Here is a 15703-nt window from a genome sequence, read left to right as displayed (position 1 = left end):
ACACGCCATCCAAGCTCTGTTTGACTCAATTCCCAGGCGTATCAAGGCCGTTATTACAGCCAGTTGTTCTGGGTACTGATGTCTCAGGATCTATGCACCCATATTGCGTGAAAATGTAATCACATGTCAGTTCTAGTATAATATATTTGTCCAATGAATACCCGTTTATCATCTGCATTTCTTCTTGGTGTAGCAATTTTAATGGCCAGCAGTGTAGTTAGCTGGCCCTTTTTTAAGATCGAAATGTTTTGGTGCAGTCACAGAAAGGACCATGGCAGTGTGAATGCTTATAAAGGTCTTGACTTTGGTGATAGTGATTAAAGTATGGTTCCTCAGGTAAGTGAAATAAGGACCACAGTGATAAGTGCCCATCTCTGTGGTAAATATTGTGGATATTGTAATATTTGTGGTAGACTTGGGCCCTTAATATACTTAGTGTATATTGCATCATTCCATAACTCTTAGCTATATGAAATTTAAAAAAAACTAAAATAATTTACTAATTATTTCTGTATTTTCAACAGACTAGCTTGTTGCCACATACTGTTGGAGCATAGTTCTGCCTACTTGTAGATGAAGGTTTAGTGTTGATTTTATGTGTAGCCAGAAGGGTTTTAAAATGCTTTAGAGGCAGAAAAGTTAATATTTTCTCTAATTCGTCAGTCTCACATATTTCAGCTTGCAAAATGTTTATTAGTTGAAATTTACACAATATCACATAAGTTAAAAAAATTAGTTGCTGCAAAATACATTTGATGTTTTAAAAAAGCCTAAAACTATCCTTTGCAAAGTTAAATGTTTGACTGATGAAGTTCTGAAAGTTGTAATTTAAAGGACTAAACAGTAGGTATGAAAGAAGGCGAACAGTAACATTCACAAATCATCATACAAAATAAAGCAAAGAAGACAGACATAATGAAATTTTTAACCAGTTCCCTTCCAAAATTCCCCATCTCTTAGCAGCTTGAGAAGAGGATGAGAAGGCACTAAATTATTTTATGTTGTGTGTAGTACCATCAGCACACATAATTAGAAACTAGCCGACACAAATTAACTATTGTGAGATTGATATCAAGAGAATTCACAGAACTCTAATTTTGAAGTTCACTTTTTATCACCATCATTGGACATGCGTTCTTGCATACTTTGCCTACTTTCATTCCATAATGTCTTATGGTATAATATTTTGGAGTAATTCTTCAAGTCAAACAAAAGTTCTCAGTCCAAAAGCGTGTAATACGTATTATTTGTGGAGTAAATTCATGGACGTCCTGTAGAAACCTCTTCAAAGAACTGGTTGTATTAACTACTGCCTCTCGGTATATTTACTCCTTAATGAAATTTGTCCTAAATAATATCTCTCTTTTTCCAACAAACAGCTCAGTTCATATGTACAATACCAGGAACAAAAATGATCTGCACAAGGACTTAAAAGCACTTACTTTAGTTCAAAAAGGGGTCCACTACTCAGGAACACTCATCTTCAGTAATTTGCCAGCAAACGTAAAAAATTTAGTTACAAATAAGGATCAGTTTAAAAGGAGCCTGAAAGACTTACTAGTGGCCAACTCCTTCTACTCCATTGACGAATTTTTTAATAGAAACAAATGATGTATTGTAAATATTCATACTATTAGTATTGTTATTTCAGCTTTAAAAAAAATAATTGGCGTGTTCCACATCCACGAGGATCTCCTCCACACGGATCTATGGAACGAAAAACTAATCTAATCTAATCTCAGGTAGGCTGTATGGCATTGGACGTCCACATCTCATCACAAAACGTAGCAGTCGAAGTATCCCCAGCTGTGTAATCCAGGATGGGCAGCAATCTGTAGCAGATCTGATGACTGAATACAGTGATGGTGCAGGCACAAGTGTTTCAGAGCACATCATTTGAAGGCCATTGTTTAATGTGGAGCTCCACATAACATGACCCCTACGTGTTCTTGTGTTGACCCAATGACATCATCAATTATGACTGCAGTAGACACAGCATCACTAAGTTTTCACTGTCGATCAATAGAAATGTGTTGCCTGTCAAATGAAGAACATTTGTTGTTACACCAGGTCAGTGGTTGGATCCTTATACACCGTCATACGGGCGAATGGCTGCACGAAACATGCACCGCACCACAGATGTAGGCTGATGAGGGCAGAATTATGCTGTGGGGCTTCCAAGGGATTTGTGGTGGCAATCTAAGGCATTGTGACAGCAGTGAACTACATAACATTGTCGGCCACCTACATTGCTTTATGCTTGAAGTTTCCTCTATGGTGATGACTTCTTATAGCAAGATAACTGTCCATGTTGCAATGTCATAATCATGCTACAGTGGTTTGAGGGTCATTGTAGTGAACTCAAGGATGTCTTTATCAGCAAATGTGCCTAATCTGTACCTACTGGAACATGGATCGGGCGCCATCTGCATGTTTACAAACCACCACCCAGTAATTTGTGGGAATTTCTTGACCTGTGTGTAGATATCTGGTGCCACAGACTTCTAGAATCCTGTCAAGGACTTGTCTAATCCATACCAAGCAGAATCGGTAGCACAGTTGACCAACATGCTAATAAATAAGTGGTCATGTTTTGGCTCTTTGGTATAATGTAGAAACCATGTGTTTTTTTTTATTGTGGTAGTCCTGTCCATGCTACATTGTATTTGAACAATCCATGTACAAATTATTTCATATATGGTGTTTGAATAAAGAGAGCACACTTAAATTTGTTTAAACAGGCCTATAAGTTTAAAGGTCTGAGTAATAATGTATCATGTGTAATCATTCAATGCCATCATTTGGGGTCATAATAACTTTATCATATCATAAAATGCAGACTTTCTTGCCCAGAAAGGTAAAAATTACTGAAATTCTCCTGGCTATTATACTGTGGTTTCTGGGATTTATTTTGTCCCCATCTGCTAATGATGTCTTTAGGAGGGATTGAGGCTTCTATATCAGTCTGAGGCACACGGAAGCTCACTAATGATTGCTCATACTCATTTTACATGTGATACAGTAAGAGCTGTTAAGGAGTGGTAAGGTGCTGGGCTAACATGAGTTCATACATCCTTTAAAACAATTTTATTAACAAAAATTATTAGAAAGCAATTATAACATCAGTTAAGTTTCAGCTCAAGATTGATGACTATTTGTGATAAAATTTCAAAATTAATATAATAATCTGTAAACAAATTTATAACATCAAAACTGACAGCAATTCAAACACACCAAGTATTCAGATAAATCCAGTTTAACAAAAGCTCTTGAAATACACAATAAATTACAGTGGAACCCCTTTATTGCAAGTTTTGTACACACCAGTTTCTTGTGCTACAATGTAAAATTTGTTCATTACCACCAGACCCCCACACGTGTACAAGTAATGGCCTCCCACCCGGGCAAACTCAGGGACAACCTTGTAACATAAACAGTTAAAACAAACAAATGGCCATTCACAAAATATTGGAACTAACGCCCCCCCCTCCACAAGGGCGAACTAGAATACGATTTAGCAAGACCAACAACAACAACACACAGATGGGCAAGTACACAATAATAAAGTTACTCAGCTCCATGTGGAATTATCCAGTACTCATGTGTCAATGCAACCAGGGTGCAGTGACAGTATAGTGATGGCTGCACAGACTTTCAACTGTTGCTTTAACTGCCAATCTCCTTTGGGCAACACCAGTATTGTGCAACTAAAGTGCTCTTGCATGCAGAAGGGAGCTCCTTTCCAAATTACAGCTTCCCAAACAATGGCTCTCAACAATAACGAGGCCACACTATCACTCTGGATACAGCCAAGTCCTTTTCTGACACATTCATGGATTGCTCCTAGTGTGGGGCCCCACTCGCCACCTTTCTTGTGCTGCTGCTAACTCGAGACTCCTTCGCTACATGAGCCACGCTGCCTCATGGACAACATTCACACCACAATCATTTCTAGCAAAAAGCTTCTACACAACTGATTCCACCAGAGAGGCACAGTGTTGAAAAATATCAAAACTTTGTGGAAGGTTTTGACACACGGCGCAGCATGTAAAATGGAAGTAAAGTGTTAACAGCACAAAAAATACCTAAACTCTCTGCTTAAACTAGTATATAGAGAGATTTAATGAGTAGGATGTAGTGAACATTTTGTCTGAAGTACAACAATAATGGAAATCCCTGGATGGGACAGTTTGTAAAAGAAGGGAAAGGCAGCCATTCACCTATAGAAGACTGGTGGGTGGAGCACAGAAACTTGTAACTGCATACAATATTCACACTATCTTCTGACATATTGCTCTTTTTCTAGTAAAAGGCCACACAACAGCCGGCCGGAGTGGCCGAGCGGTTCTACCGGAGTGGTCGAGCGGTTCTAGGCGCTTCAGTCTGGAACCGCGTGACAGCTACGGTCGCAGGTTCGAATCCTGCCTCGGGCATGGATGTGTGTGATGTCCTTAGGTTAGTTAGGTTTAAGTAGCTCGAAGTTCTAGGGGACTGATGACCTCAGCTGTTAAGTCCCATAGTGCTCAGAGCCATTTGAGCCATTTTTTTTTACACACAACATATGTTGGGTCAAATGTCAATGAGAAGAAAAAAGATTAGAATATTATTTCATTGACTAGAAGACTTGCAGAAAAAAAAAAAATTACAAGAGTATACAATACATGGCGTTAAAAATCTGACGTAGTGTGACCAGAGACGTCAAAGATAATGCATTATGCAAAAAAGTAATTCAGAAAAAGGAGACTTTTATCGTATTATTCTTGAGGGTTTTGACAAGAATAAGCACAGAATTGACTTTTTCAGAACTGACTGAATGAAAAAGGCGGCCACAAATAATCCCACACAGAAGTTGTGCAGCTACATAAGCTGTGCCAAGACATAAGATTTCAATTGTGAGACATATGCTGATACTATAATTTGCCAAGTCTTCAGATTGGACTAGTTCATCCACATGTTATAATGTATTGTTAGGGAATAAAATATTGTGTGCACTTAGTACTATTTTATGCGAACTGTGCAATAAATTATCAAAAAATTCTTTGTGATATACTGTAGTAATGTAAATTGCATGTGACAAGAACTGTTGACTTTACACAAAATTATTTGGTGAATCCTCATTTTAAATTAGATTTTGCTAATGAAATTCTGAATGCTTATGGATCTGTAACAGCAATGCGTCACTAGAAAAAATTACGAATGACTTTAGCTTCTTGTAACTTATTTGTGTAGGGCTTCATGTAAATAACAGGACAGTTAACCCAGCTGATGGTGATCCAAGTGTAGGGTGCTATGGACAAACATTAAGTGCTTGCATCATCAGTGTCCAGTCTTTTAATTATTACTCCTTGATTTGTGTGAATCATTGCCCAGCCTCAGTAAATAAAAAGCAAATAAGGCAATGTATGTTGGTCAAACATGCTTCCTAATTAAAATAGGACATTTTAAGCAATTTCATACCAGGCAGAATAACAATCCGCAAAGTTCATGAAATGCAGAACAGTTAACACAAACAGAAAAGAAGACCACAAATTCAGTTCTTAAGAACCTTCTTAAAAGAAGGAGCATTAGAGATAAAGTCCAAAATGTGTGGCCATAAAAATTATGCTGCTATGTGAAGTTATACTTTTGATATTTTTGTCCTTTGTTACCATCAGAGATTTTTCTAAAATGCTAAAAGAATTGACAGTTTTTATATTTCAGAAATTAACTGTGAAATTTATTTGTGGAATTAATAACTGTAGATTCTGTAGAAGCATTTGTAAAGACAATTGGAATGTTTACACTTGAATGCAAATACACTCCTGGAAATTGAAATAAGAACACTGTGAATTCATTGTCCCAGGAAGGGGAAACTTTATTGACACATTCCTGGGGTCAGATACATCACATGATCACACTGACAGAACCACAGGCACATAGACACAGGCAACAGAGCATGCACAATGTCGGCACTAGTACAGTGTATATCCACCTTTCGCAGCAATGCAGGCTGCTATTCTCCCATGGAGACGATCGTAGAGATGCTGGATGTAGTCCTGTGGAACAGCTTGCCATGCCATTTCCACCTGGCGCCTCAGTTGGACCAGCGTTCGTGCTGGACGTGCAGACCGCGTGAGACGACGCTTCATCCAGTCCCAAACATGCTCAATGGGGGACAGATCCGGAGATCTTGCTGGCCAGGGTAGTTGACTTACACCTTCTAGAGCACGTTGGGTGGCACGGGATACATACGGACGTGCATTGTCCTGTTGGAACAGCAAGTTCCCTTGCCGGTCTAGGAATGGTAGAACGATGGGTTCGATGACGGTTTGGATGTACCGTGCACTATTCAGTGTCCCCTCGACGATCACCAGTGGTGTACGGTCAGTGTAGGAGATCACTCCCCACACCATGATGCCGGGTGTTGGCCCTGTGTGCCTCGGTCGTATGCAGTCCTGATTGTGGCGCTCACCTGCACGGCGCCAAACACACATACGACCATCATTGGCACCAAGGCAGAAGCGACTCTCATCGCTGAAGACGACACGTCTCCATTCGTCCCTCCATTCACGCCTGTCGCGACACCACTGGAGGCGGGCTGCATGATGTCGGGGCGTGAGCGGAAGACGGCCTAACGGTGTGCGGGACCGTAGCCCAGCTTCATGGAGACGGTTGCGAATGGTCCTCGCCGATACCCCAGGAGCAACAGTGTCCCTAATTTGCTGGGAAGTGGCGGTGCGGTCCCCTACGGCACTGCGTAGTATCCTACGGTCTTGGCGTGCGTCGCTGCGGTCCGGTCCCAGGTCGACGGGCACATGCACCATCCGCCGACCACTGGCGACAACATCGATGTGCTGTGGAGACCTCACGCCCCACGTGTTGAGCAATTCGGCGGTACGTCCACCCGGCCTCCCGCATGCCCACTATACGCCCTCGCTCAAAGTCCGTCAACTGCACATACGGTTCACGTCCACGCTGTCGCAGCATGCTACCAGTGTTAAAGACTGCGATGGAGCTCCGTATGCCACGGCAAACTGGCTGACACTGACGGCGGCGGTGCACAAATGCTGCGCAGCTAGCGCCATTCGACGGCCAACACCGCGGTTCCTGGTGTGTCCGCTGTGCCGTGCATGTGATCATTGCTTGTACAGCCCTCTCACAGTGTCCGGAGCAAGTATGGTGGGTCTGACACACCGGCGTCAATGTGTTCTTTTTTCCATTTCCAGGAGTGTACATAAACTAGCAGTAGCAACAGGAACATCCTTCAGTGTGTGACATGCATAATACAGTACACAAAGACAAGACCTGAGAAAGTAAGAGTGTTTCTGGCATTTGCAATAAAAGTTCACAAGTTAGACCGTTAACATGGCGACTGCCACGAGGCCACCAGCAGCCAAGGCAGAGCCCGATGCTTGGCTGGTCCTGGTGGTGAAATATCCATCACTATGCCTGTACCAGTTAGTGTGTTAAAAACACAACAAAAAGATGAAAGCAATCCTTATTAAAATGCAGAACTAATGAAATTTTAAATTGTCACATAAATTGTAATGTTGACAATATTATTGAAAAGGATAGATCGCTACTTAGCATATAGAGGAGACATTGAGCCGAAGACAGGCATAACAAAAAGACTGCTATACATTTACCCTTTTGGGTATATAGGCTTTCCTCTGATTTAGAAAACGCAAACACATTCACACGAGCACAACTCGCACATATATGACCACTGTCTCTGGCTGTTGACACTGTATTGCATATAGCAACTGGTGGTGGGAGTATGTATCTAAGTATATTGCAGGTATATGAGGCAAGGACTTAGGAGCAGTGATGGAGTATGTATCCTTGTCCATCCTTACTCCACCCCGGTTCCCAACCACTTGTCTCATATCTCATGTCCCTGCAATAGACCCACATGCAAGACATATCCTATACATCCTCGTACCACTACCACAACCAGCACCACATGCTCAGTCCAATCAAGGACATCTCCCATTCCATCAAAAGAAGGTGTGTTTGTGAAAGCTGTCACATAACATACAAAGTAAACTGCAAGTGCTTCTTTCTATGAGGGCATGTCAACCAATAAGCTGTCTGTCTGTATAAATTGCTACCCAACACAACGCACTTCCTTTCAGTGACTGCTTCACAGCCTGCACCTTCTAGATCTTTCCTACCAACACCTGCTTTTCTGAATTGCACTGGTGGGAATTCTTCCTGCAGTATATCGTATGTTCCCATAACTCCTCTGCTCTCATCCTTTGCAAGTCTCTGTCCTTCACTTACCTATCATCTCCCGTGCTCTCACTCCAGCACTACACAGCCTTCTTTTCAACCACTGCACCCACTAGTCTTTTTCCCCTCCTCTATCCCTCCACAAAGCTGCCAATAGCACCTAGCAGCCCCAACCACATCCCTGCTTACTCCAAGAAGCACTACACCTTCCCCCATCCCTACCCTGCTATCCCTCTGCCTCCTGATCCAGCCTCTTCCTCACCTCCACCACCAACAGATTGCCTCTCCAGTCAGGCAAGAGAGAGAGAGAGAGTGAGTGAGTGAGTGAGTGTGTATTTCCTACTTCAGAAAAAGGCCTTTTGGCTGAAAGTGTAAATGTATAGCAGTCTTTTTTGTTGTTCCTATCTCTGACTCAATGTCTTACCCTTTTTGTGATGTTTTTTATGATTTTCTAAGTTCCCTGTATGGATGGAAGAAGGGCATTGTTCATTTTAAATGTTTGTGACTCGAGAGAACATAATCAGTGATCGTTATCACCAGAGAGCACATTTTGTAGTAATTTCTTTCTATTATCATGTCTTATATGGGATCTACATCTGTGTAAATACAATCTCTTCAGCTGAGACTGATGTATATCCATGGTGGAGTGGAACCAATAATAATTGACTATAGGAATAAATTCCTGAAATGTATTGTTTTGGGTGGAAAAAGGGTATAGGACTGTGGTAATGTTCCTTTTAATCTATTTTACACAGACTTCGATCATCTTTTACAACAAGTGAGATAAAGTTTGCAAATGGTTATTTAAATATTTTAACTACACTGTTTGAAGTTTTCTCTGATAGCTAAAATGACATTAACACATTTCCAAATGAAAGAATTGTTATCATCTGTCTACCTCACAAATTACATTGTTGTTCTGTTTCTCATCTGTAATTATTTTTGTAAATAGCTTAAGGCAAATGGCCAGGTGATTCCACCAAAAAGGACACAGCCTGTTTCCATCCCATCTGATATTTTGCTTCATCTCTGATGATCTCATCATAAACAGAACATTAATTCTTAATCTTACTCTCTGCAATTATTTTCTCATAGAGTACTTGAATTTGAGGAAGTTAAGAGCATTTCATCATTTTTTAAAAAATTCAATTTTCCAAAGGTTTGCGGGTATTTATTGTACGCTTTGCTAACTGCCTTGCATATGTGTGAAGACCAAATACGGGTACTACCCTTCATGTATACACTATAGTCAGCAGGCCACAAAATTTCATCATTTGTGGATATTGCACAGCTACCTATTTTACAAAAAACAAAATTACTCAATTTCAAATAAATGTCAGTAGCAGATGTCTATGACAGACGTAAATATCATGGGTCAACTACTAAATGAGACTTGATGCACAATACTTAGTGTTTACATGGGTAACATTTTAAAATGGAATCAACTAACTGACAATGTGATTTAAAAAATCAAATGAAAGTTAGCTTTGTATTTTTCAGTTTGTGTTGGACCTGGTGATGGGAATGATATTTTGCCTTGCACAATAACCTTCCCAAGAAAAACTAGGTAGTTAGTTTTATGTTCCAGGGGTCATTTGTATGATTAATCTGATGATATGGAATGAGTCTCTTAATATAAATGTGAATTAATCATTTCTACACATCATGTTAAATTTATCGTACACAAATTGATTCCTAATTTTGACTGTTGTGACAAAGAGCTGGTAAAACTGAAATCTAACAGACATTTTTTACCTTAGCTGTTCTAACAGTCCCTCTTGAGATATTCATCTATAGAGTTGGGGTTGCCTATCAGAAATTCTTTCAAACTCTGTTTAAACTATACATTATCTGAAACCAAGTTTTTAAATGGTTGTTGGCAATTTATTGAAAATGTATGTTCCTGAATATTGTGCCCCTTTTTGGACCAACAAAAATGATTTTAGCTCTTTATGTAGATGGTTCTTATTCACAGTATTGATACTAACTATTGAGCTACTGATTGGAAATAGAGCATACTATTTGAATCAAATTTCATTAAGGAAGAAATGTACTGAGAAGCAGTAGTTAGACTACCTAGTTCCTTGAACAGATTTCTGCAAGATGTTCTTGAATTTACACCACAATTGAGTCTTGTTACTCGCTTTCGTAGTCTAAAAACTGCTACTCAGTTTGACGAGTTACCCAAGAATATGATCCCATATGATCAAATTTAAACTTTACTATCCATCAGACATCGGATAAGTGATCAAAAATTTTATTGGATGCATCATGCACCCCATTTTGTGCTAAACACAACCATGCTATGGAATAATTAATGCCATTTTTTCTTCTTGCTCTGTAATTGTGTACATCGGTGTTCCTTGTGAGCTGTAGTGTGAAGCGATAGTCGAACTACGTAACATCTGAAACGGATGTCTACAAGATGATCACGAATGAGCACCAAATGTTGTTCTTACAATAAGTTTTTGAGCAGTGAAAACTTACTTCAAGATAATTACCCCAGAAAATTATCCATATGACTTTATCGAATGAAAGAACCCAAAATACGCTAATTTACTGATTTGTCTCTCCACAAGATTTGCAATAATTTGGAGAGCAAATTAGCTGAACTACGTGATTTTAAGAGTTCCAAGATGATGTTTTGCAACCGTAAGTTCTCATTCACATGGATACCTAAAATTTTTGAAGTTTCCTCGCCACATTTTTCTTTTATCATTGGTATATTACCTCTAGATACGCAAATCTGTAATGTATGTATTTGAAACTGGGACCATTTTTAAGAGCATTACTTATCTTTTCAGCTGTTACTGTACGTCTATTTGGACTGATTAAAATACTAGTGTCATCTAGAAAATGAATTATTTTTGCCTTTTGTAAACTAGACAGAAGATCATTTAAACTAGATAGGTCAATTACATATTTCAGAAACACTAATGGACCTAAGATTGAGTGTTGTGGAAACCATAAGTTGATTTCTCCCCAATCATAAGTGTCTCCTGTGTTTACATTGGATGAATTGTTAAGTACTTGTTTAGCAATAACATCAATGAAGGATTTATTATGCAAATGTGCTGAGTGAAAATGTTATCATTAATACACACATGATTTTCTTCAAGGACATAGCATTATTATGCCTTGCACACCAATACCTGTTCTCTTAAATGGTATTTAAAAATGATGACTAAAATCTATTTCAGGTTTGCTGTGGTATGTGCAATTACAAGACAAAATATGAAAAAAAGAGAGTTTGGGCTTTTGTCTAAGGTTTCTGTTAGTGTGTGTGTAAGAAGCTGTTTATTCTAAAAATGTATATCTATAAATAAAAAGCATAACCCAATGTCGCACTTATAAACAGTGTGTTTGGAATTGCCAATCCCATTAAGCACTTAAGTAATCCTTGCATCATGCAGTGTGTAAATTACTATTGATGATGGAGTAGGTAATCGACAGCTAAGTGTATAAATGGTTGAAAACTACTTTGTTTTCAAAATAGCGATTTTAATCTAAGTTCATAAGCTGGCATTTGGTGTAGAAATATAATAAAAATAATATTTCTGGTTAATTTCTTATAAGATTGGTAGTTAATGATTATACAGAGGCAATTTATATTGGCTAATTCTGCTACTGATGAATTCCTTTCTGTCCCACATTTCTCCAGTGTTTTCTTTTGAAGGGACCTGTAAACACTTACAAATGAATGAATGATGGATCTATTTCATTTACATGAAATAGATAAAAAGTAAAACATTTATCAGCGGTTGAAACACATAAGTGCTTATTTTTAATAATTTTTGTTCCATATGGTGTTGACAAATACAACACACCACTTTTAATTTTGAATTATGGGTTACCACTTCCAGTCTATCAGTGATACTGGAAGTACCTTATTTATGCACGGTTTATTCCCTAAGAATGTGAAAAATATTGTTTGCTTGTTGGCTTTGAAAATGCAATACGGTTTTGTTTATTTTAGATTCTTATTGTTGTAGATATGATAGAGTATAAAACTGTATCTTTATAGTCACACTTTTGGGTTTAATCAGTTTACTTTATATTTAGTTTTCAGAAAGGTGATATATTTTTTGTCCATAATGACATGGGAGATGGATGGCTGTGGGTAACGGCACATCGGACTGGCGAACAGGGAATGATTTTCCGAGATTTGGTTGAAGACTTGGATGAAAATATTGATCCAAATACTGTTTTTAGTTGGTTTCATCCGAATGTTACCAAAAGTGAAGCTGTTGATATGCTTGTTAAAGGTATGCAAAATATGAGTTTTAATCAATGTTTAGATGAGTTGGTGTGTTCCCGGTCACTTTAATGTGAAGATTGTTTTTTGTAGCTGGACCGGGAAGCTTCCTTGTTAGACCAAGTGACAACTCACCTGGAGACTATTCTCTGTTCTTTCACATCAATAATCAGATTCAAAGATTTCGTATTGAGAAGAAGGGTGTTCGATATTTGATGGGTGGCCGTACATTTGAATGTTTGGATGCTGTCATAAACAGATATAGAAAGGAACAGATTGTGGAAGGCCACACGTTAGTTATGGCTGTGAGTAGGGTAAGTATCACAAATTTAAAAGAGAATGCCATCTCCTAGCAAGACTGTGTTATGAACATTAACGACTTTTATTGATAAAAATGGAATAACATGTTCTTAAAATTGTGCTCTATACATTATTATAAACCTGAATAATGAAACAGAAATTCTTGTAATTTTAGTTCATGCTCCTGCTCGTTTAGACAAGCAACAAACTAGGCTTCCTGCACTTTTTTTGCTCCATAAAATGTTAAAGTTGAAACAAATTGATGTATAATCCAGTATTGAATGTAAATATGTGTATAAGGATAAATTGCAACTCGCCATAAAGAAGTAGGACTGAACAGCAGACAGACATATAGAAAATGGCAACAACGTGCTAGGTTATCACTGCCAGAAACAATGTCAAAAAAGTACAGGGGAAAAGGGAGGGTTTGGAGTAATAGAAAGAGGTAAGGAGCTGAAGACAGGAATTAGGTAAGACGGAACAGAAATATAACAGTCCAATGGAGGACAAAGACACATGAAAACAAAGTGAGAACAGAAATTAAGTATATGACAGTCGTTGTAATTGTAACTTTAACACTGGCCGAGTGGTTCTAGGTGCTACAGTCGGGAACCGCGCGACCGCTACGGTCGCAGGTTCGAATCCTGCCTCGGGCATGGATGTGTGTGATGTCCTTAGGTTAGTTAGGTTTAAGTAGTTCTAGGGGACTGATGACCTCAGAAGTTAAGTCCCATAGTGCTCAGAGCCATTTGAACCATTTTTTTTATAACTTTAACCATGATACTACTTTGAGTGCCTTATCATAAAATTAAAAAGGGGGCTTTTGTGGGCTATATAGAAAAATCCTTTGTACCCAACCAGAGTCTTAAACACCTTGCCTAGTTCTGATTCATCATCGGCTTTTTCATGATATGAAACTGACCTGTCCTCTCTCCTCCACAAACTCTTTCTCTTCCATCATTTCAACTAACCTTCAATGACCCAGTAAGCTATCTCCATTTCAGTATTTGAATTGCCACTTCATTTTGTTACTTTATAATTCATTGATGGCCCCATAAGAAAACCTCTTCATATAAAACTTAGTAATCACAAACAATAGCTGTGAAAGCTGCTGCATGCAGTATGTACAAAAGGCCTTCTTGTACCCGTTGCAACCATTGGTGTGACCTACAAAACAAGTAGTCCGGCTCCCAATATGCCTAAGGCATTACTGAGGGCTTCACAGATCAAAACAAACCATAGTACCTTATCAAGAGACATAATTTCTCATGCTTGTCTCCCCACACACCCAACTATTCTGTACACCTTCTGAGAAGTCACAAAACCTGACAGTAGTGGACTCATCACCACTTAGCATACACAGGAGTGGAACAACTGAAACACGTTCTCTGCCAGTGCCTCGACTATTGCACATCAGTTCTGAAGTGAGGAGTATCCTTCCTACACTCTTCCCAAAGTGGTATTCTGTCACCCATCCAACCCATGAAATGTCTTTGCCCATCCCTGTGCCACTCCTGGTCCCAACATTTTGCTCCATAATCTTCCCACTACCTCCTATTCCTGATTAGTCACAGACATTTCCTGTTCCACAACAAGGGCCACCAGTGGAAACACATATATAGTTTTTTTGCTGCATGGTATTCTATGTGGATATGACCAAGACTAGACTACCTACCCAGAGAATTACTCCACCCCTCCCCCAAGTGGAAAATGGTTAGATTCAGAAAGCTTACAGAGGAATTTAAAAAACTCCTATCACGGGAAAACCTACTACTGTCCCTGTCTTTGTAGGGGACAGTAGACACTACTGATGCTCCTCTGGAAGGGACCATCTCTCTCTCTTTCTCTATGCAGGGAAGTTCATCATCATTTCATCCCCATCTGGCGCGCAGGTCGCCCAATGTGGCGTCGAATGTAATAAGACCTGCACCGAGGCGGCCGGACCTTCCCCGCAAGGGGCCTCCCAGCCAATGACACCAAGTGCTCATTTCCATTTTTATCTGACAAAAAGACACAGGATAAATTTTAATGCCTTGTGTATAACAGGATGAAAATGGCAGATTTTACATTAGCACTGTAATAACACCGTGGTTTACACAAACATCTTCAAATAAAGGTTCTTAGCTGGCTCTTTCGTTGTTTTCCCAGGCAATGCTCTAAGCTGATTCGAGGTATGCTGCTTCAGAATGGAAGGTCTGCAGCTATGTAGTATTGAGGAAGATTTAATTTTTTTTTTCTTCCCCCTGTCTCAGTTGCACGACTATACAGTTTATTGCTGCAGTGGTTATCGATTTTGGGCTGACTCCCCCCCCCCCCCCTTTCAAACCAAACACACCTTGTTATTAACCATAACTAGTTACACAACATTTTGCTGAAAGGCACAAACTGCCTTGTACAAAAAAGTCAATCCGTGAGCAACAAATACACTCATTGCTATGATAGCCTGTGTGTCTAGTGTTTCATTTGAATGACACACTTTTGATTACATCACCTCACAAGTCTTAAGCCTCTGTAATGGTTCTGTTTGTTTTTGCTGATGTTCCTTTAAATGTAATTCCAAACTTAGGATGCCTTTATGCATTTTCTATACATTCTTGATGTTTTTTTTATGATTTTTGATGGTGACGAATCATAATGCTTGACTTAACTTTTTACCAAATACCACTGATTCTTATGGGGGACTGCTGGTCCACCTCCCTTCACTATTGCATTACTGTGCCAAGTAACCATAGAGCCATTTGATACATCACAGTTCTCGACAGTGGACCACATATAATTTCTTGTACTTCTACATCTACATCCATACTCTGCAAGCCACCTGATGGTGTGTGGCGGACGGTACCCTGAGTACCTCTATCGGTTCTCCCTTCTATTCCAGTCTCATATTGTTTGTGGAAAGAAGGATTGTCGGTATGCTTCTGTGTGGGCTCTAATCTC

The 15703-nt window shown here is 39.3% G+C and overlaps 1 protein-coding gene across 2 annotated transcripts in view; it reads left to right on the top strand.

Annotated features, from left to right (window-relative positions):
• Nucleotides 1–15703, top strand: part of LOC124623187 (ras GTPase-activating protein 1) — a 148524-nt gene that overhangs the window by 17083 nt on the left and 115738 nt on the right. For both annotated transcript variants that reach the window (XR_006980679.1, XM_047148993.1), the window contains exons 4-5: nucleotides 12274–12476; nucleotides 12560–12780. Coding sequence is in view for 1 of the 2 variants with exons in the window: in XM_047148993.1 (XP_047004949.1) it covers nucleotides 12274–12476; nucleotides 12560–12780 (424 nt within the window). In the remaining variant the exon portion in view is untranslated. The remainder of the gene's footprint in view (nucleotides 1–12273; nucleotides 12477–12559; nucleotides 12781–15703) is intronic.

The sequence above is a fragment of the Schistocerca americana genome, chromosome 7 (assembly GCF_021461395.2).
Source record: "Schistocerca americana isolate TAMUIC-IGC-003095 chromosome 7, iqSchAmer2.1, whole genome shotgun sequence".
In the NCBI taxonomy this organism is placed as follows: domain Eukaryota; kingdom Metazoa; phylum Arthropoda; class Insecta; order Orthoptera; family Acrididae; genus Schistocerca; species Schistocerca americana.
Note: the sequence above shows the minus strand (reverse complement) of the source record. Positions and strands in the feature narration are given on the sequence as shown.